The sequence below is a fragment of the Canis lupus genome, chromosome 1, assembly GCF_003254725.2.
Source record: "Canis lupus dingo isolate Sandy chromosome 1, ASM325472v2, whole genome shotgun sequence".
In the NCBI taxonomy this organism is placed as follows: Eukaryota; Metazoa; Chordata; class Mammalia; order Carnivora; family Canidae; genus Canis; species Canis lupus.
The window spans coordinates 70604977-70628680 of NC_064243.1; the positions used below are offsets into that span (position 1 = coordinate 70604977).

Genomic DNA, 23704 nt, shown 5'->3' on the forward strand with positions numbered 1-23704 from the left:
TTTAATGTTGCTATAATAGTATCACTCATTTAGTTGTATTTCTTTTTTTTTAAAGATTTTATTTACTCATGAGACACACACACACAGAGAGGGAGGCAGAGATACAGGCAGAGGGAGAAACAGGCTCCATGCAGGGAGCCTAACATGGGACTTGACCCCGGGTCCCCAGGATCACGCCCTGGACTGAAGGTGGCACTAAACCGCTAAGCCACCCGGGGTGCCCCATTTAGTCGTATTTTTTGAGTAGGGGAGATAACAGCTGATATAGACTAGAAAAAACATTTCTGCTTTGAAAACCTTGATTTTCAAATGCACGGAGTTACTCTTGTAAGTAGTAAAAGACAAATTTATTTAAACGTTTTTCTAAATCCATAGTCAGACATTGGCATGTAGTTTCTTAACTTATTAAAGGTGTTGAATATATAAATACGTATGTATATTAAAATTTTATTTATTTATTAGAAAGAGAAAGCACAATCAAGGACAGGGAGGGGCAAAAGGCAAGGGAGAGAGAGAAGGAATTTTTTTTTTTAAAGATTTTATTTATTTATTCATGAGAGACACACAGAGAGAGGCAGAGACACAGGCAGAGGGAGAAGCAAGCTCCGCCACAAGGAGCCGGATGGGGAACTTGATCTGGGGTACCAGGATCAGGACCTGAGCTGAAGGCAGATGCTCAACCGCTGAGACACCCAGGTGTCCAAAAAGAAGGAATTCTATTTATTTATTTATTTATTTATTTATTTATTTATTTATTTATTTCCAGAAAAAGGAATTCTTAAGTAGACTCCCCACAGAGCACAGAGCCCAGTGCAGGCTCCATCCCAGAACCCTGAGATCATGACAACCAAAATCAAGAGCTGGCCGCTTAACCTGCTGAGCCACCCAGGTGACTCTGAATGTATTTTCCATATTGAGAAGTAAAAGTGGGAACTTTGATCTAAAATCAAGCATACAGGGATCCCTGGGTGGCTCAGCGGTTTAGCACCTGCCTTCGGCCCAGGGCGTGATCCTGGAATCCCGAGATCGAGTCCCACATCGGGCTCCCTGCATGGAGCCTGCTTCTCTCTCTGCCTGTGTCTCTGCCTCTCTTTCTCTCTCTCTGTGTGTCTCTCATGAATAAATAAATAACATCTTTAAAAAAATAAATAAAATCAAGCATACAAGTGATCTGCCATTTCCATTTCTGGTAATTATGTAAGGCTTAGTTATCTACACCATTAATTGTAGGATAAAACTTGTTTGAAATTGAAGTATAATAATTTATATTCAGTAAATCACAGACTTCAAGTGTGTAGTACGAGCAGTTCTAAAAAATGGCATACTCCCAAGAAACACACACATTTATAAAAATATAGAACATCTTCATCAGCGTAGAAAAGTTCATTATGACCCTAACCAATCCTGTACTTCTACCAAGAAACCAATATTCTTATTTATTTTACTAAAGAATAGATTTGCCTGTTCTTGAACTTCTTGAACTTTGCCTGTGAAAGATCTTGAACAAGAGACACCCAGCCGATCCATGCTTGCATTCCTAGCCTTCAGGAGTCATGAGATAATAAGAAGTGTTGTAAATGGGATGCCTATGTGGCTCAGTGGTTGAGCCTCTGCCTTTGGCTGAGGGCATGGCCCAGAGTCCCGGGATCCAGCCCCACATCAGGCCCTGCTTCTGCTTCTGCTGAAAACCTGCTTCTCTCTCTGCCTGTGTGTCTCTCATGAATAAATAAATAAAATCTTCAAAAAAAAAAAATGAAAGAAAGCTCTCATCCCACACGGGGAAGAAGGAGGACTCTTAAAAAAAAAAAAAGTGTAAGGCCTGAAGTTTTGGCTTAATTTTCCTACCAAATAGAAAAATAATGCAGTACTTTTCTATGTCTTCTTTTGCTCAACAAAATGTCTGATTTTCACTCATGTGTTTTGTAGGTAGAGGAAGATGTATTCTTAAAAATCTTTTAAAAGCATGAAAAGCTATCAAGACAGCAAGATATTGCAGTGTAGGAGTAAACTCCAGTCTAGAGCATTAAAACCACATTAGCCCTACATTTGCTAAATGGGGTGACTTTGAGCATCAGTTTTATGAGGACAAAAGTGGACTTAGGAAGAGTCTAGTATAATAACATCTTCCATGAAGCTGGGATCCCAAATGGCTTTTACATACTCAGGATATACGTGATATGGAAGAGTAAAGAACATAGTTAATAATATTATAATAACTTTGTGTGGCAACAGATGGTAACTACACTTATCGTGGTAAGAACTGAGAAATGTGTAGAGTTCTTGAATCACTATATTGTATATCCGAAACTAATATGACATTATGTGTAAACTATACTTCAATTTAAAAAAGAGGATGGGGCACCTGGGTGGTTCAGTTGTTTAAGAATCCAACTCTTGCTTTTGACTCAGGGTCTTGAGATAGTGCTCTGTGTCAGTCTCCTTGCTCAGTGTGGAGTCTGCTTGATATTCACTTGCTCTCTCCCCCTTTGCCCCTCCCCTAACTCTCTCTTTCTCAAATAAATAAAGGATAGACTCAAGACTTTCCTGAATGAATTTTCTATTGTAAATTTGACTTTGAAGTCAAATTTATACATTTATAAAACAAGTTTATACATTTATAAAACAAAGTTAAACCACAGAGAATTTTTAAAAATGCAATCTCTGAAAAAAAATGAAAGCAAAAGGAGTAAATATATTTACACCCCAGAGGACAAAGCCAATGTGTTAAAAATGAAGATTTTCAGTGTCAGAGAAAAATAATCCACACATAAAAGATACTAAGTAAAACTCTCATATTTCTAACTTTGACTCATGAAGTACATTGACTTAAAAGAGTTTCCCAGTATTGCCCTATAAAGGGTTAGAACTAATGACAAATTTGGCAACAAAGAGTACTCTTGGTGTCCAGTTTATAGTCTCTAGATGTCATTTTCCACTAAAAGGACTCAGGCTCCTCTGAGAAAAGGCACATTCCATGTCTGAACACAAACTAGACAAAATGTCATTCTGGAAAAACAGACACTAGCAAAGACTGCTGGGGTCTCGTCAATCTTGTCCGAAGAATCCAGGAGTGAACTGGAAGAGGTCCCACTGACTGAAGGTGAGATGCTCTGAGCACTGGTAAGAATAATAACTGCAGGGCAGCCCGGGTGGGTCAGTGGTTTAGCGCCACCTTGGGTCCAGGGCATGATCCTGGAGACCCGGGATCGAGTCCCACATCAGCCTCCCTGCATGGAGCCTGCTTCTCCCTCTGCCTATGTCTCTGCCTCTCTCTCTCTCTCTCTCTCTGTCTCTCTGTCTCTCATGAATAAATAAATACAAATCTTAAAAAAAAGAATAATAACTGCAAAGGATTGAAACAAATAAAAAAATGTTAATATCTATGTTTCATAATGATTCTCTCACCAAAAACCCTGCAAAAACAAAAACCAGACAAACCACAGAAAACAACCAATCAGGTCTTTGGTCCACCTTTTAGGACACGAGGAAACCAACTCATTACTTTGAAATTGGTAAATAAAAGAGAAAGAGTCAAGCACTTGCTTTACCTTTTCTGTATTAACTATACTTTAGTGTTCTGTGCAATCCTGTAGTTCAGGTGTTTTGTTGTTGTTGTTGTGGTTGTGGTTGTTTAGAATACTGCAAGAAAAATGATAGAATTAGAAAGTCACCATTTTGCAACTCATAATTAAAGACTGGATCTAGGCACTGATCATGAGTCATGCTACTTTCAGAAAAAGAGACAACCAGACATCAGTTACCTCCTCTAGAAACACACAGCACAGCCTGTGAAGACGGCTTGCTAGGAAATTGTACCTCGAATCTAACCAAGTGTTTAGGGCAGGAGTTGGCAAACTATGGCTGGTAGTCTAAATCTGGCCCATTGACTTTCTGTAAATTAAGTTTTATCAGAACACAGCCATTCACATAGTTATAGTTTTTTGTTTTTTTTTGTTTTTTTTGCTTGTTTCTGGTATTCAGAAAAAGAAAACTGCACTTATCAAGTACTTCTATAGCCCAGGATTTGAAATATACATACATATTTATTTCAATATATGTAGAGAATATTATATATAGAAAAATATATAATATATGATGCATAAAATATATATTTATAACACATTATATATATAATACTGTATATATATTTTTCATTTAAAGGTTTAGTCCTCATTCTATTTTATTAAGATTTTACTTATTTATTTAGAGAGCTTGAATGGGGGGAGGAGCAGAGGGATAGGGAGAAAGAATCTCAAGCAGACTCTGCCCTGAGCATGGAGCCTGAGGTGTGGGGCTCCACTTCACGACCTCGAGCTCAAGACCCAAACTGAACTCAAGAGTCTGATGCCCAGCTGAGTGAGCCACCCAGGCGCACGAGTCCTCACTTTATAGGCAAGCAATTTAGGTCTCAGAGTGATTCCATAACTTGCTCAGAGAAGGATCTCTGGCAATGGAAAGAGCTGAGAAGTTTTAACAAAAGTTTTAACAAAAGTTTTAACAAAAGAAGTTTTATCAGGGATCCCTGGGTGGCGCAGCGGTTTGGCGCCTGCCTTTGGCTCAGGGCGCGATCCTGGAGACCCGGGATTGAATCCCACGACGGGCTCCCGGTGCATGGAGCCTGCTTCTCTCTCTGCCTGTGTCTTTGCCCCTCTCTCTCTCTCTCTCTCTCTCTGTGACTATCGTAAATAAATAAATAAATAAATAAATAAATAAATAAATAAATTAAAAAAAGAAGTTTTATCAACTCAGCTGGTTTAATGGTTTGGTGGAATTTTAATTCAAATTCATGATTTTTAATTATAAAAATAATACACCTTCATTGTGGAAATTTAAGAAGTATAAAAAAGCACAAAGATGCAATTGAAAAAACAAGCCCTTAAATCTACTATCTCAATATAAAAACATTGTTAACATTTTGGTGAATATATCTATATTTCTTTTCTGCTAATTATCACATCTAAATGTATAATTGGGACCACACTGTTTAATCACCTGCACTTCTATTGATGTCATTTCATTTAAACTTCACAGTAGCTCTGCAAAACAAGGAGTATCAATCCTGTTTTATAAGAATGCCTTGAGGAGTAGAAAGTTTAGCTTGTCCAAGTCACATGACAAAGCCAAAATGCACATCTGGAATGTCCTTCTCAGAGTCCATGCCTTCCTCCCGGCTGCCTCTCAGATCATGAGCTGTGCTGTGGAGGTGCTGTGCTCAATGTTAAATGAGCTGTGCTGTGGAGGTGGCAGGGCATGGAAAGGAAAGAATCACTGGGAGGGATTGGTTCTAATGTTGGATTTGGTGACTGCTTCTATCTACAAAGGAAAGAGATTCAGGAAGCTCATAGCTTCTTTTTCTTTTTTAAGATTTTATTCACTTATTCGTGAGAGACACACAGAGAGAGGCAGAGACACAGGCAGAGGGAGAAACAGGCTCCCCCGTGGTGACAAAAGTCCAACAGTGCTATAAAAATATTAGAAAGAATACTTTATTTCAAAGCCCGTGAATCAGAAGATTGTGTAAAGAAGTTACTCTAATCTAAATGTCTCTGCACAGTGGAATGCAGCTGGTGACTCCAAAGGGTGACCAACTTGCCTCTGGAGCAGCCACATCCTCAGAGGTCTGTGGAGGGGCCAGGCCACATCTGAAACTGGTCCAGTGCAGTCATGGGGGTGGCTCTGGAACAGTTCTTCATTTTTGTAGGGCTGCTGGTGTGCCTGGTGTGCCTGGTGAAGAGTGTGAGATTCTCCAGGTATATTTTCCGACACTTCTGGAAAGTTTTGCCAAAGTCGTTCTTGAAGTCAATGGGACAGTGGGCAGGTAAAGACAGCTTTCCATCTCCTGTTTCTTGTTTATGTCTTATTGTTATGTATATCTCAAAAGATAAATTGCATCCTTTCCTTTTGAGAGCAAAGTTGTAATTCCTTTGGGTGACTGGAAAGCATGAGTGAAATTGGAATTATCTAAAAGACAAGAGGTGGGGCATGAGGAGAATTAACCAGAAGGATGCCACCCAATTCTTGCCTCTGTTTGTCCTCTCATCCTTATTAGCTGGATTTTCTCCTTTTTGGAGTTTCTGGTGACACAAATAATAGTACTGCAGAAACTTCTGCATCCTTTTCTCCAGATTTTTGAAGGCTCAGGGTACTGCCATTTTATGAAGAGTGTTTCAAAACTCGGAAATACAAATAATTTCACTTCACTTTATCTAAAAGAATTTTGCTGAGCCCTTTCGTGAAGTGAGGGTATTTACAAAATCAAGGTAACAAAGGTCCCTACAGGAACACATGTTAGAGATGATTAGACATAGAATCTCGGTCTGGTTTACATCCCAAGTAGACTGATCACCAACCAATGGGATTTATCTTCTGGAACAGTCTCACAGAATTTCAGCCTGATGACTGGGTTTAAGGTGAAAAACATGAGGCTATGGTTTCAGCATCTCTTTGAATGAAGTGCTAACGTTACATGAAGAAATCTAGTGACTTAAAAAACAGCAACAAAGAATTCAAACAGCTTCAAAAGTACCATGCCAGGCTAAATAGGCGAGATTATAAACAACCTTATAGGGCTGCCAGATAAAATATAAGGTACTGAGTTATATTTGAATTTTGAATAAATAGGAATAATTTTTTAGTATATGACATCCCAAATATTATGTGGGACATACTTCTACTAAAAAATTATTTATGATTTACTTGAAATTCAAATTTAGCTGGGCATGCTGTATCTTTACTTGCTAAAGCTGGCAGCTGCAACCCTACTAGCAGAAATAAGAAAAATTGACACATGAAAGTCATTTGGAATGAAAAATGGATTTTTAACTGTTGCATGTTACATCTGAACTGTGTGTTTGTGTGTGGTTTGTGAACATTCCTTCACTCTTGGGGCAATATCTTCAGAAAACGTGCTCAGTAGCTTGAACTTAACCGTTCTGGATCTAAATATCTTGCTCTACACAGATCCAGATGCCCATGCACTTTGCAGGGGTGGGGTGGTGCCTAGAGCTCTGCACAGTGCTGCTCATCAGTGTAAGGTGAAGCCCTTCTGAAAACACACACTCTAAAAGAAGTTCACGTGGGGCCAGAGACAAGTGTATTTTGTTGCCTCACATTGAATAAACATAATCTTAACCTGTCCTTTGAATCAATATTGAATAGAGTCATCACTAGCGAGATTAAAATGTCTTTGAGCATAGGCAGATCTCTGGGAGAGTATATATTCCTGGTGGGGAGCCAGAAGAAAATCCAATCACTAAAGACGAAAGTGTTCAACTCCTCAGAACTCTGTGGTCGATTAGGCAATTATGTCACTGGTGTATCTTTATAGATTTGTGGCCCCAAAGTCAGGTAGCCGGGTTTCAAACCCTCTTGTCATCATTTTCAGCAATGTGACCTTGATTGAGTTACTTTCTCTCCCTCAGCCTCCTCCTCTATAAACTAAGGAAAACAATGGTCTGGGCATTAGGAGCTTGTTTTGAATGTTAAAACACTTGAAACAGTACACGGCAGAAAGTAAGCACTCCACTGAAACCAGTCATTTATTGATGTTATTATTTTAACTATTTTGAAGATTACCATAAAAGGGGGGGGCAGTAGATAACCCTGAGCAAAGCACCTGTTTCAAGGGATCTGATGATATGCATGGATGCACCTAAAGGGACCCCAGTGGAGAGATAAAACCATTAGCAGTTCTGCAATGAGAGTGGCCTGGGGCACCTGGCTGGCCCCATTGGTTAAGCATTGGGCTGTTGATTTCAGCTCAGGTCTTGATCTCAGGGTCGTGAGATGGAGCCTTGAGTCAGGATCCACACTCAACGCAGAGTCTGCTTGTCCCTCTGCCCTCGCTTACACTCTCTCCTTCTCTCTCTTTCTCTCTCTCAAATAAATCAATAAAAAAAACAAATAAAATCTAAAAAAAAATGAGCGTGCTCTGCCAGTGTGTTTCTGGAAGCTTGTACAGCTTGGCTCTTACTCTCCAATAAGCTAAATGTATGTTTTATTCACACTTGTGGACAGTACAGCCTCCCATTGATGTGCAAAGGCAAACACAGACACATAAATACTGAACTGTAGCACTGTTTCAAATCACAACATTCACGAGAATGAGGCTTACCTAGAACTCGCTCATAAAATATGGGTCTAATGTTTGGATACAAAGGGTCTAGGCCCATCTGGTTGTTACATGTTAATAGATAAGCTGAGTGCAGATTCTTCAGGTCCCTTTATGTCACTATATCCTCTTTTGGCATTTCTGTGTTTTCCTCTTTGTTATGTTCCTCATCTCCCTGGGCTTTGGGCACTGCTGACCTGTGGGGGGGAAGGGAAGAGGAAAACACTCTGAAATGTCCTTCCTTACAGTGATAGTTGGATGTGTTGGTAGAGAGATAACAGGACACACTCTTTGGGCTCTGAATGAAATGTTCCCTGGCTGAGGTTCTTTGTTTTGTTTTGGAGGGTATCTTCCACAGCCTCCCCTACTAAAAATAAATAAATAAATAAATAAATAAATAAAAAAAGAAAGAAAGAAAGAAAGAAAGCTTCATTTGGAACATTTCATAAGGGAAGTGAGGGCTGGTCGCTCCGGAGTCGAGTGGAATAGGGCTGTGTAGCTGAAGGATGCTGTTTTGAAACTCTGTGTCCTAGGCAGTAAGCCTGCAAAAAAATGTAACTGGTGAGAAAGAGCACTTTAAAGATTAATTCTGTCTTTTAAAACCTTTTCTGCTTTTTTGCAGTGATCACTGGAGCAGGAGATGGGATTGGGAAAGCTTATTCATTTGAGGTAAGTTGTGTTCTTGGAGAGTTTCCCCTCCCTTGTATTAGACTCACCACGATCATGTGACAGCCACCCCCAACACTAGTTTTCTGGTTATAAAAGTCACAGACATGAATTTATAAAAACAAATATTTTCTATAAAAAAGAAAATTTAAAAATTATAATCTCACTCTCTAGATACCTTTAAAAAAACCCACAGTGATATTCAGAGGTTCCAGTATCATCCCTTAGGAGTTGTTTTAGGGATTTATGGGGACATTGTTATTGTCTATGAATTCCTTTTATTTATCCTTACTTTATAGCTAGGGTATGTTGATTAAAAAAATTTGTGTGTGTGTGTGTGTGTGTGTGTGTGTGTGTGTGTGTAGGCAGGACATACTACCTACAACTGTCATTTCAAGAATAATGGACATTATAAAGTATTATACAAAGAGAGGATCTGATAGGGCTGAGAGTCACTGGAGTATGATTAGTATCTCTGAGTATTTCCTTCCAGGCTTCTTATTTACCTGCAGATATCTGGGTAATTATCATTTTTTAAAATGTACTTATAGCATATGTAGCTTTGTATATTGCCATTATTGTTATGATTGCTATTCTTACAAATTCCACATTTTCATTCATGAAATATTGTTTCCTGGAGTTCCTCTTATTTTATTTCTTCATCATGCCTATTACTGACCTCTAGAACCATGTAAAATACAGCAGAAGAAACAATCTTTGAAATTATAAAAGGATGAAAAAATCAATAACGCTTTAAAAATATAATGAAAAGTACTTCAGTTACAAAAACCACATTCAATGACAGTGCTGTACCCATGCATCCTCTCATCCCCAAAGCCCACATCGCGATAGACGCCAAATCATCGTGTGTGAAATGGACAGTGCAAGGTGCATCGGAAGCACTTGCCAGAAACATTTTTTAAAATTTTATTTATTTATTCATGGGAGACACGGAAAGAGAGGCAGAGACACAGGCAGAAGAGGAAGCAGGGGGCAGCCCCGGTGGCTCAGCGGTTTAGCGCCGCCTGCAGCCCAGGGTGTGATCCTGGAGAACCAAGATCGAGTCCCATGTTGGGCTCCCTGCATGGAGCCTGCTTCTCCCTCTGCCTGTGTCTCTGCCTCTCTCTATCTCTGTGTCTCTCATGAATAAATAGATAAAACCTTAAAAAAAAAAAAAGGAGAAGCAGGCTCCTTGTGGGGAGCCTGATGTGGGACTTGATCCCAGCATCCTGGGATCATGACCTGAGCTGAAGGCAGATGCTCAACCACTGAGCCACCAGGGGTCCTGGGTTCTTTATCTTAATTTGTATATAGCAACTTTCGGATGAATTGTGGTGCCCACTCCGGACATTGCATTTGGAAACAGTGAAGAAATGAATGGCTAAGTTTTCACATGATTTCCTCTAAGTAGAAAAAAAGGGCCAAGTCTTAAGCCATCAAGGGGACAATTAGTAGGTCAGGTCAGTATGAATTTGAGGAAAGAATCTGGAAAATCATGAAGAAAATCATGGATTTCAAGGCAACCCAAAGAACTAAGAGGTAAGGCCATGGATCTTTTGTATGAGAGATCTCAGATCCCTCTCCAGAAACTATTTTCTACCTCCCTTGCCTCAGGTAGAAAATAGTTATATAAACGGTGATATAATTCTAATGCAAACCGCTGGAAAAGCTTTCCTTCTGATTTTTGGGTAAAGAAGACACAAGGTATGGAAAAGGTTGCTGAGCGGTCTCCCCAACCTCCACACTCAAATATGACCCAGGTGCCCCATTCATTCTTCTTTGAATACTTTCTCTGCCCAGCCCTCTTCTCTTTTTCTGAGTCTCCAATCACATGGATATTAGATCTTTCTTATAGCCCAGTGGATTTCCGAGATCCTATTCATTTTCTTCATTGTATTTTTTCCCCTGTTGTTTAGAGTGGGTAATTTCTATTGTTTTCTCTCTAAATTCACTGATACTTTTCTTGGTCCTTTGTATTCTGGTACTGAGCCCATCAGTTGAGTTTTTTATTTCATTTATTTTATTTTTCAGCCCTTAAAGTTTCCATTTGGTTCTTTTTAAATCATCTATTTCCTTACTTAAACTTTCTCTTTTTGCATTTGTCTAAAAAATGTTTGTAATTGCTTTTCAAGGCTTTCTTATGATGGCTGCTTTAAAACCCTAGTTTGAGGGATGCCTGGGTGGCTCAGTCTTAAAGAAAAAATCCTAGTCCGAGAACCCTCACATCTGTGTCATCCTGATGTGGGCATGTCGATTGTTTTGTTTTTGTTTATTTTTTTAAGATTTTATTTATTTATTAATGAGAGACACACAGAGAGAGGCAGAGACATAGGCAGAGGGAGAAGCAGGGTCCCCACAAGAAGCCCGATGTGGGACTCTATCCCAGGACTCCAGGATCACACCCTGAGCCAAAGGCAGAGGCTCAACCGCTGAGCCACCCAGGCAGCTCGATTGTCTTGATCTCATCCAAATTGAGATCTTTCTCAATTTTTTTGGTTTTTGGTATGATGAGTGACCTTTGAATTGTGGTCATATTTAGTTTTCTGTTATGAGACTCTGGATCTTATTTCAATCTGGTTTGGGTTGTACCAACACTGCATCAGCAGAGGGAGGAGGGGGTGCCAGCTTGTTCCTACCAGGTAAGGAGTCTAGGCTTTCCACTTGGTCTCCATTAGGGGACAGCACTGCCTCCCTATCTCTGATGGGTAGGGGTGGGACTGCTGGCTCCCTGCTGGGGGAAGAGTGGCCTCACCACCCCTGGGGTAATAGTGAAAGTAGTGAGAGTCCTGACTCTCCACTAGCTTCCTCCTTTACTGTTCCAGGGAAGGGGGAGAGGAGGGAAGGGACAGATTGCCTTGGCACTGCTGGGTGCAAGTAGAAGTTAAGGTCTGCTGACATGGGAGGAGGTGGCTGGGATGAATGTCCTGCCTCCCCACTCAACCTTCCCTGATGCCAGCCTGGCCATGGCTGGGGACCCTTGTTCCAGTGGTCTCCAGGGTGGAAGACTCAGCTCCTGACTCTGCCTCTGTGGGTGGGTGTGGGGTGTGATCATAAAAATTTTGTTTTTGAGCTGTTTGCCTGGAGTAAAGCAGTTCTTTTCTATAGTTTTCTGCCTTGCAAGGCTTCCTCTTCTTTGGTTCTTTGGTCAGAGAAAGCAGGCTTTTGCTGTGACTTTCTATGTCTGTACCTGCAGTGTTTCTAAATTGCCAGCTTTTCCACCAATAAGTCTGGGATATGTGAGGCAAATAGAAAACCCTTGAACTCATCACTGTGCTGTGTCTCAGGTCTTGAGGCCCTTTGCTCATCTTCTCCCTATCATTTGGAGTCATTTTCTGTTCATTACGTGTAGGTCGCACACTTTAGTTACATATCATAGTAAGAATGGGGAAAAGTACTTTTCCATCTTTCTGGGAGTCTATTCTATATTGCATTTTAGCCTAAATCTGTATTTATACTTAGTGGAGCAAAAGAGGCTTTGCCTCCTGCTAAAGGAATTTCATGTGGTACTGGAAGGAGGTGGAAAACAATTGTGGTGAGGGATGGGGGGGAAGCATGAGGGGATTTCCTATTACCCCCTCTGAGGCCACTGCTTCACCCTGTCTTCACACCAGTTGTGCTCCTTTACACCTGAATTTCTTTTATTCAGAACCATCCAGAGGAGGCCTTGTCATGCACCTGTTACAGACTAGCAGCAGCAAACACATTTCCTGGGGCAGGCCCTCCCAGCCGCAGGGCACCTTCATCTCTGCTGCGGCCCTTCTGGAGGATGGGGCCACAGTGCATTCTGGGAGACGGGGTGCTTCTGAGCTCAACCTCTTGAAGGAAAAGAGGAAACACCTGTGTATGGAGCCCGTCAGCCTGGACATTCTAGGAATAAAATTGAACACTGCTCAAGTGGATAAAGGGAACAAATGCTAGCTGGACAAATAAGTGTTTTCTGTGCCCCCCCCCCATCCTGGCCCAGACCACTTCACAAAGAACCTTTAAAATGTCTGTGGCTCTTGAGAGAAATGGCACAACAGGAGAGGCTGGACACCCACCAGGAAGCAAGCATCCTTTGTGCTGAAAATGCAAATTGTTTTTCATTTAATGGGCAATCTTCTCTTCAGTAAGCTGATGAGAAGTGAATTGTGAGACAAAGGTGCTTAATTCTTTAGCCTCAATTTTGGTGGATTCCAACGCTCAAAATGAGGCTTTGGAGGTGCATGTGGGAGGTATTTCCACAGGGAGAGAGAGAGAGAGAAAAAAAAAAAAACTCTGGGATATCACTGGAAGTATCAGCCTTGAAATGGGACGGTCTTTTGTTTTTTATTTTTTTTAATCCTTTTATTTTCCATTTAATTTTTTAAAATTTAAATAGACTTAATTTTTATTTATTTTTATTTATGTTTTTAAAGATTTTATTTATTTATTCATGAGAGACACAGAGAGAAAGAGAGGCAGAGACACAGGCAGAGGGAGAAACAGGCTCCATGCAAGGAGCCTGACGTGGGACTCGATCCAAGGACTCCAGGATCACGCCCTGGGCTGAAGGCAGGCGCTAAACCACTGAGCCACCCCGGGATCCCTTAATAGACTTAATTTTTAAAGAAATTTAAGGTTGACCACGGACTTGAGTGGAAGGTACAGAAAGTTCCATATCCCCTCTACCCTAAGCATGTGTAGCCACATACTATTGACATCCCCTACTGCAGCGGCATGTCTGTTACAATGGATGAACCTACATTCACGCTTATCACCCAGAACCCATAGATTACCTCAGGGTTCACTCTTCTTGGCTCGATTCTTCTGTAGTACTTGATTTTTTAGAGGAAAGCATGACACGTGCACAGCAGAAGATGTTTTTGTTTTAGAGAACCTTCTTCCCACATTCCCTTCCTTTGCTCACTCTGGCCAGAATGGAGCTTCATCTAGAATCAGTCAAAATCGACATCAAAATCTTTGAGAGACCAGGATTTGGTCTCATCACTATTTTTTTAATTATAGCCATTCTGATAGCTGGGTAGTGATGTCTCATTGTGGTTTTAATTTGCATTTCTCTGATGCCTAATGATGTTTATATATTTTTTTTTAATTTGAAGAGATATAAAGAAGAAAACAGCAAAAAGGCCATCATCTAGGCCATTGCCTAGATAATTCCTATTAAAGATAAAAGTAATGCAGGCATAAAATTGAAAACTCAAGCAGTACAGAAAGGCACAAAAAAGAGAAATAAAGTCCTCTCCACACCACTGCCATTAGCTGCTCTGTGAAGGCCACCAGTGTTAAAAATGTCTTGAGATTCCTTTCAGAAAATATAAGGAAAAATTATAGCCATTCCCATACTTCCACGCTGATACTACAGTAAAGATTGGCTATAGAACAGAGACCCAACAGTAATGCAGAGACTTAAAAAAAAAAATGTGAGCTTTCCTGGCTGGCAGGCGCTTCGGCAATGTTCCTTCTATCTTCAAGGTTGGAGCTGAGTCACCAGCATGTCTGTCCCGTGAGCCCCCCTGCACAAGGAAGGCCAGTAGCATGGTCTAGTCACATGGCCAGGAAGGGGAGGAGGAAGGCCTTAGTGGCCACTGGCAGTCTCCAACAGAATTTACACTTGTATGTTTAGTTTCTGCCCATGTGGGCACAAGTGGGATCTTACAACCATGACTCTTATTCTAAACTTCGCTTTATTCATTTAATAACACAGCGTGGAGATCTTCTATAGGTGGCTTGCATTCTTTTGAATGATTTCAGGGTTATCTTATCCCAGGGATGTACCATATCTCTTTTGTCAGCCTCTTAGAGATAGGCACTCAGGTTGATTTTCACAAATAATGTTCCAAGATACACTTTCGCATATAGACTTAACGCACATCCAAGTATACACCCCTCTCAATAAGCTTGCTGGCTCCATGAGTATGTGCACTTATATGTTGGATACCCTTCACACTTGACACTAACATAACACTGTATGTTAACAATACTGGAATTAAAACAAAAATGTGATAAAATTATTTTAAAATGTTGGACACCCTTGCTAAATAGTTCTCTATATGAGACTGAACAAATTTTAACCCATCTCCTATTATTATAAGGCTTAATATTTATATAGAGTACATATGTAATATAATATACAATATATATTTAAATATTATAAATTTTACTTTTTGTTTCTCTGATGCATGTATTCTTTACTGTTAACACCCAGAGAACACTAGAAACAAATTGCATGACCAGAGATACTTTGCTTTCATTCGTTCCCCTCTGGCAGTTCCAGTGGCCTTCCCCAACATCTGGGATGGTGCAGATGCAGCACTATCCCCAACCCCAATGTGGTGGATCAGGGCATGGTGCTTCTCAAGTCAGCGCTCCTGGCAGCTGCAGGTAATGGCACAGATTTGGCCCTTGGATTACAATCACTTGGCCAGCTCTGCCTCAGACCAGCCCAAGAAAAATAACTGCTTTGCGCTATTTTTGAATATCATCACACATTTACTTGGCAATTTATGGTGGTGTTTTGTCATTTCAGCAAGGAAATTCCTCTTCCTAGTGTCAAAATTCCTCTCCTCTAAAGTAGTCCTGTTGCACTCTCAGCTTATTCTCTTTCATCTTGCCTGAAGTGAAAATAGCAACTTTTCATTAGCTTTATGTTCCCCTGGACTCTTTGCTCTGTTGCTGTGTGGCTTGACTTCAACCCTCTCATTTCTGATCTAGGCTTTGATGACCTTAGGTTCACGGTAGTGTGCCATTGCTGTGCAAGCGTGTGTTTGTGTGTGTGAGACGGAGAGACAGAGACAGAGATGTATCAAACAGGAGTGTATGTCATCCATAGGTGTGACTCAAAAAATAAAATGAGTAAAATTAACACATCACTCATTTTATTAGTAAAAATAAATTTTTGTCACTCAGCTTAAGAATTAGAACCTCACCAGTGTCCTTGAAGCCTGCCATCTGGTCGCGTATGTCACGTGTTTCCCTTCTCTTGGTGTGTCCCCTCTCTTACTCCCACAGATAGAATGATCATGAACATTGTGTTAACAGATTTCTGAAAAAAGTTCCATTACACATGCATGTATCCTTACACAATATATTGATTGCAGTGTTTGTTTTGAACCTAATGCAAATCAATTCATAGGCCTTCTGTAATCTGTTTCTTATTGGTCAATATTATGCTTTTTAAATTCACCCATGCTGATATGTGTATAGAACACGGTTCATTCATTTTCAGTATTGCATAATATTCTGTGACATACATATATCCCAGTTTAGTTATCCTTTCCTTGGTTGACAGACGTTTTGGTAGTCTACTTTTATGAACACTTTGTCCATGTCTTCTGAAGGTCTTGTTCCGCAGTTGAGAACATGATCAGGGCAGAATTGCTGGCTAATAGGTTATGCATTGTCAACATTACTAGAGAATGCCAACTAGCTTCCAAAGTTTTGGTGTCAAAATTATATTAACCTCATAAACATGAAGGGAAATTTTACCTTTTTTTAATATTTGAAAAAGATTGTGCAATTTAGACATTTTTTTTATATTTGATAGAACTTATCCATAAAACCATCTGTCATTGGAGTTTTCTTTGTGGGACAATTTAAACTACTCATTTATACCATTATCAGCATCACTTTACTGTTATTATTGTTCTTTTTTTAGTGGTTATTTGGATTTTTAATTTTTTTCTTGAATAAGTTTTGGAAATTTATATTTTTCTCAAAATATATCCATTTCATCTAAGTTTTAAATTTATTGGCATATTTTTTTGTAACATTACCTTCCTATTTTCAAAAAACAAAGGCAGAAAATGAACTTAGTCCAAGGCTGTCATCTAGTTCGAAAAATAACGGAGACTGTTCAGAAGGTGAGCAGAAATATCGAGAGGTTAGGCAGTGGGGACACAGCTAGGTCACCCCATAAAATAAGTCACACCAGGGTGTTCACTCTCCTCACTTTCTTCTTTCTGGAATTCCAATTACTCAGATGCTGTTTGTAATTTTTTCTCGAACTCCTTTTATTCAGATCCTAAAATCATTCTCTATTTGTCTCCTTTTTCTCATAATTTCCATTTTGTCTCTGCTTTCCTTTCTGCAAAAGGATTTCATTAATTTTATCCTCCAACTGTTTTATTGAATATAAATATACTTTTCACTATTTGTTCTTAAAATTTCAAATTTCTAAAAAATTAAGAATGAAAAATTTTTAAAGAAATTAAAAACTGTGGGACACCTGGGTGGCTCAGTGGTTGAGCGTCTGCCTTTGGCTCAGGGTGTGATCCCAGGGTTCTGGGATCGAGTTCCGCATCAGGCTCTGTAGGATGCCTGCTTCACCCTCTGCCTGTGTCTCTGACTCACTCTCTGTGTCTCTCATGAATAAATAAATAAGTCTTTAGAAAAAATTAAGAATTGTTTCCATTCCTGAGAGCTCTTTTGTGTTTTGTTTGCACCTTTGTAGAGCAGCCTGTTTTTGTTTTTTTGTTTTTGTTTTTGTTTTTGTTTTGAGCAGCCTGTTTTTTGTATAGAGTAACAGCTTCTATTATCCCTCTGGGACAGATAGATTTTTTTTTCTGCTTTCAAAAAACTGTCTTCTCCTTCCAAGTTGCTTTTCTTCCTGTTGGCTCTCTGTCTTTCATGTTAGCAGCTTTCCACAGATAATCCTTCGTCTGTCTAGGTTTGAGAGCTGGGCGAAGGGGATGAGGACTCTGCCTGGACTGTCTGAGTGTGGGGTGATGGCTTATGCTGGGGAGCCCCCTGGCCCGTGGCTTGATGTGGCTAAAGTTCCCCAGAGAGAGCTAGCCTCCTGCCTGAATAGCAAAGGCCTGGCTGCCATCTTCCTGGAGTCAGGACTGGCAGGGGCATAATTTGTGCCTCTCCTTGCTCTCAGAGAGGAGCCCTGTCTTCAACATGTGGGATGGAGGTGGACATCTAGGGCTTCTCCAACAGTTCTTACCCAATCTCCCCTCGTTTAGCTCCCCTCTACCCCAGGTTTGGTGCTGGCAGTGCCTGAGACTTTTGAGGATTTTAGTGCATACATTTTGTCAGTTATCAGCTTACCCCATTGCTGGTGTGAGACGTGGGATCCTACCCATCTATTTTCTAAGAACCAAAAATTTGGGGTTGCTCTGTTTCTTATTACTCTTTGTGGATTCATCTTTTTCTTGAAAAAAGTTGCTTCCCATTTAATGGGATTTCGGGAGGTAGCAAAATTAACTCTGTGTGTTCAGTTTCCTCTCTTAACCCCTCTTCTGTATTCTAAATCTCATCTGGATCTCGAATTCTGCCTCATCCCTAGTATTGCTTATGGTTTATTTGTGCCTTTTCTCTTTTTTCTTGATTAATTTTGCTGGAGATTTGCTAGTTTCATCAGTTTTTTTTCGAAGACTCAGCTTTCAAAAGAATGTTGCCTGCAATTGTTTACTATATGTATATATCCCTTAGATCAAATGTAGATTCAATAGTCTGTATCTTTACCAAATGTTTGTGTGTGTCATCCAACAATTACCAAAAAGGGAAATTAAAATCTCCTATTCTTATGCTGTATTTTTCAAATCTCCTTGCAGCTTTATGTAAAGCTGTTTTATTAGGGAATCCAGGATTAGAATTGCTTTATCTTTTTGATGACTTGAGCTTTTTACTGGTCTTTGTTTCTAGTAATACGTGCTTTAGTGTCTGTCTTGATTGACATTAATAAAGCTATGCCTTTTTTCTTTTGGTTGGTATTCACTTTATGTATAAAATTGTTTTCTTCTTTTAGTTTCAACCTTTCTGTGACCTTATGTTTTAGGTGTATTTCTTGAAAATATCATAAAGTGAGATTGAAAAACTCCTCTCTTATATTCTTTGCCTTTACTAGAACATGGTAGTATACTCCTGAAATCTTGTGGATATTAGGATTATAGTCTAACTGTTAGCCAAATAACTCAAAGGATAGACTAACATTTTATCTTCAGTGTTGTAAAAACACAATTCTCAGACTAACGTACATGGTAGCACTTGTTAAAGTTTTATTCAACTTAGTAAGGAAGGATCCAGTAGGAGGCCAAATTGCTGACTGCAGAGTGTTAGAAGAATAAAGATTTATATAGTCAGTTGGAAAGGAATGTGCAATAGTACTGCCAAGTGAGGTACCAGATAGGCTAACTTTCTACAGGGTAATAACCATGTCACCTCTGGGTTAGCTTCTCAGCCAGACTATGAAGTCCTGATGACTCCCCAGTCCCTAATTTTGCTGGCTGTGAGCTATCTGTACCTTAATTGGCTGATGACTTAAAAATTCTCTAACAGTAAAGTGCCCCAAAATGTCAGATGAGGTCAAGCAGGCTTCTTAGAAAACATCCTTGGGTGATTTAAAAACAACAACAACAACAACAACAACAAAACACCAAGCAATCATCATTTTGCCTGTATTTAAGCTTGGGATGAAGTTTTCTTTCACAATTTAACATGGAAATATAAAATTCTTTGTCAGAAAGTGCAAATGGGCTTATTCATTGATAAGGTTAGGAGTAACCTTAGCTAAAAAATTAGCTAGAATGGCCAAAGGCAACTGTAAAATAAGCTTTTATAAACACGAAAATTAACTTTGGTAGTATGGCTATTGTAAAACTTAGAATTGGTGTAATTAATAAGTAATAGATGGCAGGGAGATGACACAGCTACACTTATGCCCATGAAAATATAGGTCTACCAGACAGGTGTGCTCTAGTGTTTTCTGTTTTCCTTCTCTTCCCTATCCCCCACCACAATTTCTTTTTATTCTTTTTTCTTCTCTTCTTTTTTTTTACAGTAGAACTTAATATACGTATATTTTAATTTACATGTAGTTGACATACAACATTATGTTAGTTTCAGGTGTACGACACAATGATCATACAACTCTATACGTTACTCAGTGCTCACCACAATGAGTGTAGTTGCTCTCTGCCACCATAAGTTATTACAAATTATTGACTATATTCCCTATGCTGTACTTCCGATCCTTGTGGCTTATTTTATAACTGGAAGTTTGTACCTCTTAATCTCTTTCACCTATTTGGCCCATCTCCTATATTTATTGCAGCATTATTTACAGTAGCCAAGTTATGGAAACATTGTAATGTCCATTGAAGGATGAATGGATAAAGAAGATAGGATATGTATACACAATGGAAGGTTAGTCATAAAAAACAATGAAATCTTACCGTTCTCAACAATATGGATAGACCTAGAGGGTTTTATGCTAAGTGAAATAAGCCAGACAGAAAAACAGATACCATATGATTTTACATACACGTGGACTTTAATAACAAAACAAATGAACAAACAAAAATCAGAAATAGACTCTCATTTGCCAGAGACACAGAAGATTAAATTGTTATCAGTGATCCATCTGAGGTCCCTCTCTCAATTTCTTTTCTTTCATTCCCATCCCTCATTTCTCTTCATCCCACATGCAGCCTTGCTAATATGTTTTGTATCCTTTTGTTTGTATGTATATTTATGAAATGTGTACTGTTTGTGAACATATTTTCATTTATGGAAATATTTTAGTAGTCCAGATACGGAACTGGTCTTTCTGTATTTAGTTTGAGGAAAATGGCTGTTTTTGTTTTTGTAATTTATTTTTCAGTAAGATAGAATTTGTCTTTGCTATAGTATAATCAAGTTCAGTTCTCAATTGCCCAATATTAGGGGAAGCTGCAGAGGCCTTCTGTTGAGATAGTGGAGTCTGGATAGAAAAAGTAGGGCTGAGACTGGGGTGAGGCATGTGTGGTGACTGTGAACCTGAGAGTGAGACCCTTTTCAAATTTTGCACCTGGGTCCTTTGCTTGTCTTATCTCAGTTTGAGCCCTGGGGAAAAACCTAGATCCCTGAGTCATTGCATGGAGGAGTGTGGCCTGAACTGTTGGGTTCTCTGCAGAAGACATAGTGTTAGGAAAATCAAACCTCTCTTTATCATGCCGCTGATTTGGGGTTATTTTGTCACTCCAGCTTTGCCTGTCCTGTCTTGCTTACTACAAAGTGAGAACAATAACAAAGAAAACACAGTGAATAGAAAAACTAAAACAAGATAGCTAGAGTCAGTGTGGTAAATTTGCAATCTCAATAAATGCGACTTGGTTATATTTCCTGATAAATAACAGATATTCAGAAAGAGCTAAAAATGAAATCCAATGGATTCCAACAGGAAGGTCGAAGGGTGAAGGTTGAAGGGATGGAAAAACATATCCTAGGAAAATGCAAAAAGAAAGGAATGGAGTGGAAGCAATATCAGTATTAAACAAAATAAAATTCAATATAATAAAAGAGAAATGTTCATACTGATAAGCTTCGTAAGATTCATGTTGAGCCTGTTCTATTTCTGACAATATAACTTTGAAATACTGAGAGTAGAAACTGATTGAAATAGAAACATTTGATGAATTTGTAACCACCGTTGGAGATTTCCATGACTCTTTCAGAAACAGAAGTATACAGTCTTTTAGATAAGTGGGCTTCGTTGGACTCCCAGGGCATAATCATGATCACAGGTTCTCTTTGTCTCTTTGAACCTGTTCTACAGCTCTGGTTCTTTCTCTGCCTCTGCTCCTGGTACTTCACTGATCCTTCTTAGGTGAAACAAAGTCCTCTGGTTACTTCCAGATTCGGGCAGATTGCAATTCCACAGTCCCAGTGTCCAATTACCTGCAATAATCAAAATGCTGAACGTGAACTAAAGTTGAATCTTCTCCCTTCCTGCAGCTGAGACCACGCTCATGGGACGTGACATAGTGCCTTGGTCTGTTTCTCTTTCTTGGTTGCCAGCTGAGGTGTCCGAGCCTGCCAGGTCGGGGAGCAGGAGTTAGGAGACGGTGGGCAGAGAGAAGGAAGACTACGCCTCCTACCATGAGAAGGAGCCAGGCCATCTGGGCCTGGTAACTGTTTGATGTTCACTCCCGGAGGGGTACTTTCCTGGGTTCTCCACCACAGCGAGCTTCTGTCACATGGCTCTAGTGAGTGGGCTCTCATCTTGCACCCTGACCTCCTGGGTCCTGAATTCCTCCCCCAGCCCTGCTTCTGCTGAGGGTTGTTTGCCTTGGGGTGGACATTTGGCATAGAATCTCACCTCACGCAGCTTCTTTCCTATAGTGGGTCCAGGAAAAAAATTCAAACCAGTCTGAATGGTGGCCTAGCCCATAGCAGTGGAAAGCTCCAATGTCAGACACAGCACCGAGAAGCCACGATTCTTGCTCTTTAGATTTTGGGGAGCACTGGTCAGATGGGTCTATAGTTTGAGCACAATGAGTAAGAGATAAACCTTTGTTATGGTAAACTGCTGAGATTTCAAGGTTAACTTGTGACCTAGCTGATTCAGGCAAAACTGAGGTGGGGAGTGATAAACAGGAAAGCACGAGGCAAATAAAACATGAAATGAGATAGGATGGCAACCCTCTCCCTTGACCTAAGGCGTGAGGTGCATCGTGCTCCTCCCTCACCCTGCCCTTGGGGATAGGAGTCACAGCTTGGCAGCAGACAGACCTAAGAAATCCTCTTGATGAAAACTCTGATTTGCTACACTCTTTATCTTGTCATATTTTTTTTTTTTATATGAGTGAGAGGTGCCCTGGGGATGGGCTCGAGAATCACATTATTGGTTCTTAGATTTATTTTGAAACTTTTTTTCTTGGTTCTCTCCCTAAAAGCACTTTGTGGTCTGATTTCTATTAGGTCTATGCACTTCTGTTGAAACCTATAATTTAACATCTTATTATATAAATAAAAATAATTAAGGTTATAAGGAATTTGAATACCCTCTCAATACCGGTTTAACTAGAACTTGGTAAGTCATTTGGTAAAACTCTAATTTAAGAGACAAAAATACATAAAACCTAGCCAACAAAGAGCAAATACGTATTCTGTAAGGACACACAAGGAATATCCATAAAAGTTCACTTATTGGGCAACAAAGAAAATCGTGATAAGTTACAAATAGCAAAAAAATACCATTATGTTCACTACTATGCAATGAAATGAAAAGTGATCTTAGAGAATGGTATCCAGGGGCACTGGTGGCTCAGTGGTTAAGCATCTACCTTTGGCTTAGGTTGTGATCCGGGGGTCTTGGGATCCAGTCCCACATCGGGCTCCCCTCAGGAAGCCTGCTTCTCCCTCTGCCTGTGTCTCTGCCTTTCTCTCTGTGTCTCTCATAAATGAATAAACAAACAAACAAACAAACAAACAAATAAAGCTTTAAAAAAAAGAAGGAATGGAAAAATAGAAAAATGTTGTCAAGAAAATTGCCACTCATCTTGAGAAAAATAATGCCGAGTAGTTTCACACTCACATTATTCTCAACAATAAACAAGAAAGATAAAAACACTGTAAAAGGTTATAGGAAAATATATTTATAATCTTGGAGTAAGGAAGTTCATAAAGGAAATTTTTAGGAAGCCATAACAAATATTCAGAAAGTTGATAACATGAAAATTAACATATAATGTATGGTCAAGGTGCCATAAATAAAGGAGAAAATACTTGTTAAATATTTAGTAGGCAAATAATAAATATTCAGAATATGTTAAAAAACACAAGACACCTACAAATTTATAAGAAAATGACAACCCAGTAAAAGAATGGGCAAAGTGTATATACTGGTAATTCATAGAAACATACAAAAAACCGGCCAGCCCCACTGATAACTGGAAAAACACAAATTAAAAAAATATAGGGATATAATTTCTTGACCATTAGATTGGGAAATGTTGAAATGATTGCTAATAAAAAGTACTGGCAGAATATGAAGAAATATCTATGGTTGTATATTTGGTGGGATCGTTTTAAGGGACAACGTTTTGGCAAACCGTTAAGATATATAAAGCATGCACCCTTTGATACAACAATTCCACTTCTTTGCCTGTGTATTCGAGGAATCAATTCACTTGTATACACAAAGAGTTATAGAGAAGGGGGTTTATTATAGCAATATTGGTAATT

General features: G+C 39.5%; 1 protein-coding gene across 4 annotated transcripts in view; it reads left to right on the forward strand.

The window, feature by feature from the left end:
- The first annotated feature begins 5472 nt into the window (after positions 1 to 5472).
- The window catches only part of HSD17B3 (hydroxysteroid 17-beta dehydrogenase 3), a 37052-nt gene continuing 18820 nt past the window's right edge, over positions 5473 to 23704 (forward strand). The window contains exons 1-3 of one of the 4 annotated variants that reach the window (XM_025423096.2): positions 5473 to 5618; positions 5702 to 5818; positions 8733 to 8779. In XM_025423096.2, the coding sequence (XP_025278881.1) occupies positions 5803 to 5818; positions 8733 to 8779 (63 nt within the window). In that variant the 5' untranslated portion in view covers positions 5473 to 5618; positions 5702 to 5802. Of the gene's footprint in view, positions 5819 to 8732; positions 8780 to 23704 lie in introns of all 4 variants that reach the window. The other 3 variants (XM_025423097.2, XM_025423095.2, XM_025423094.2) reach the window with 3 other exon arrangements.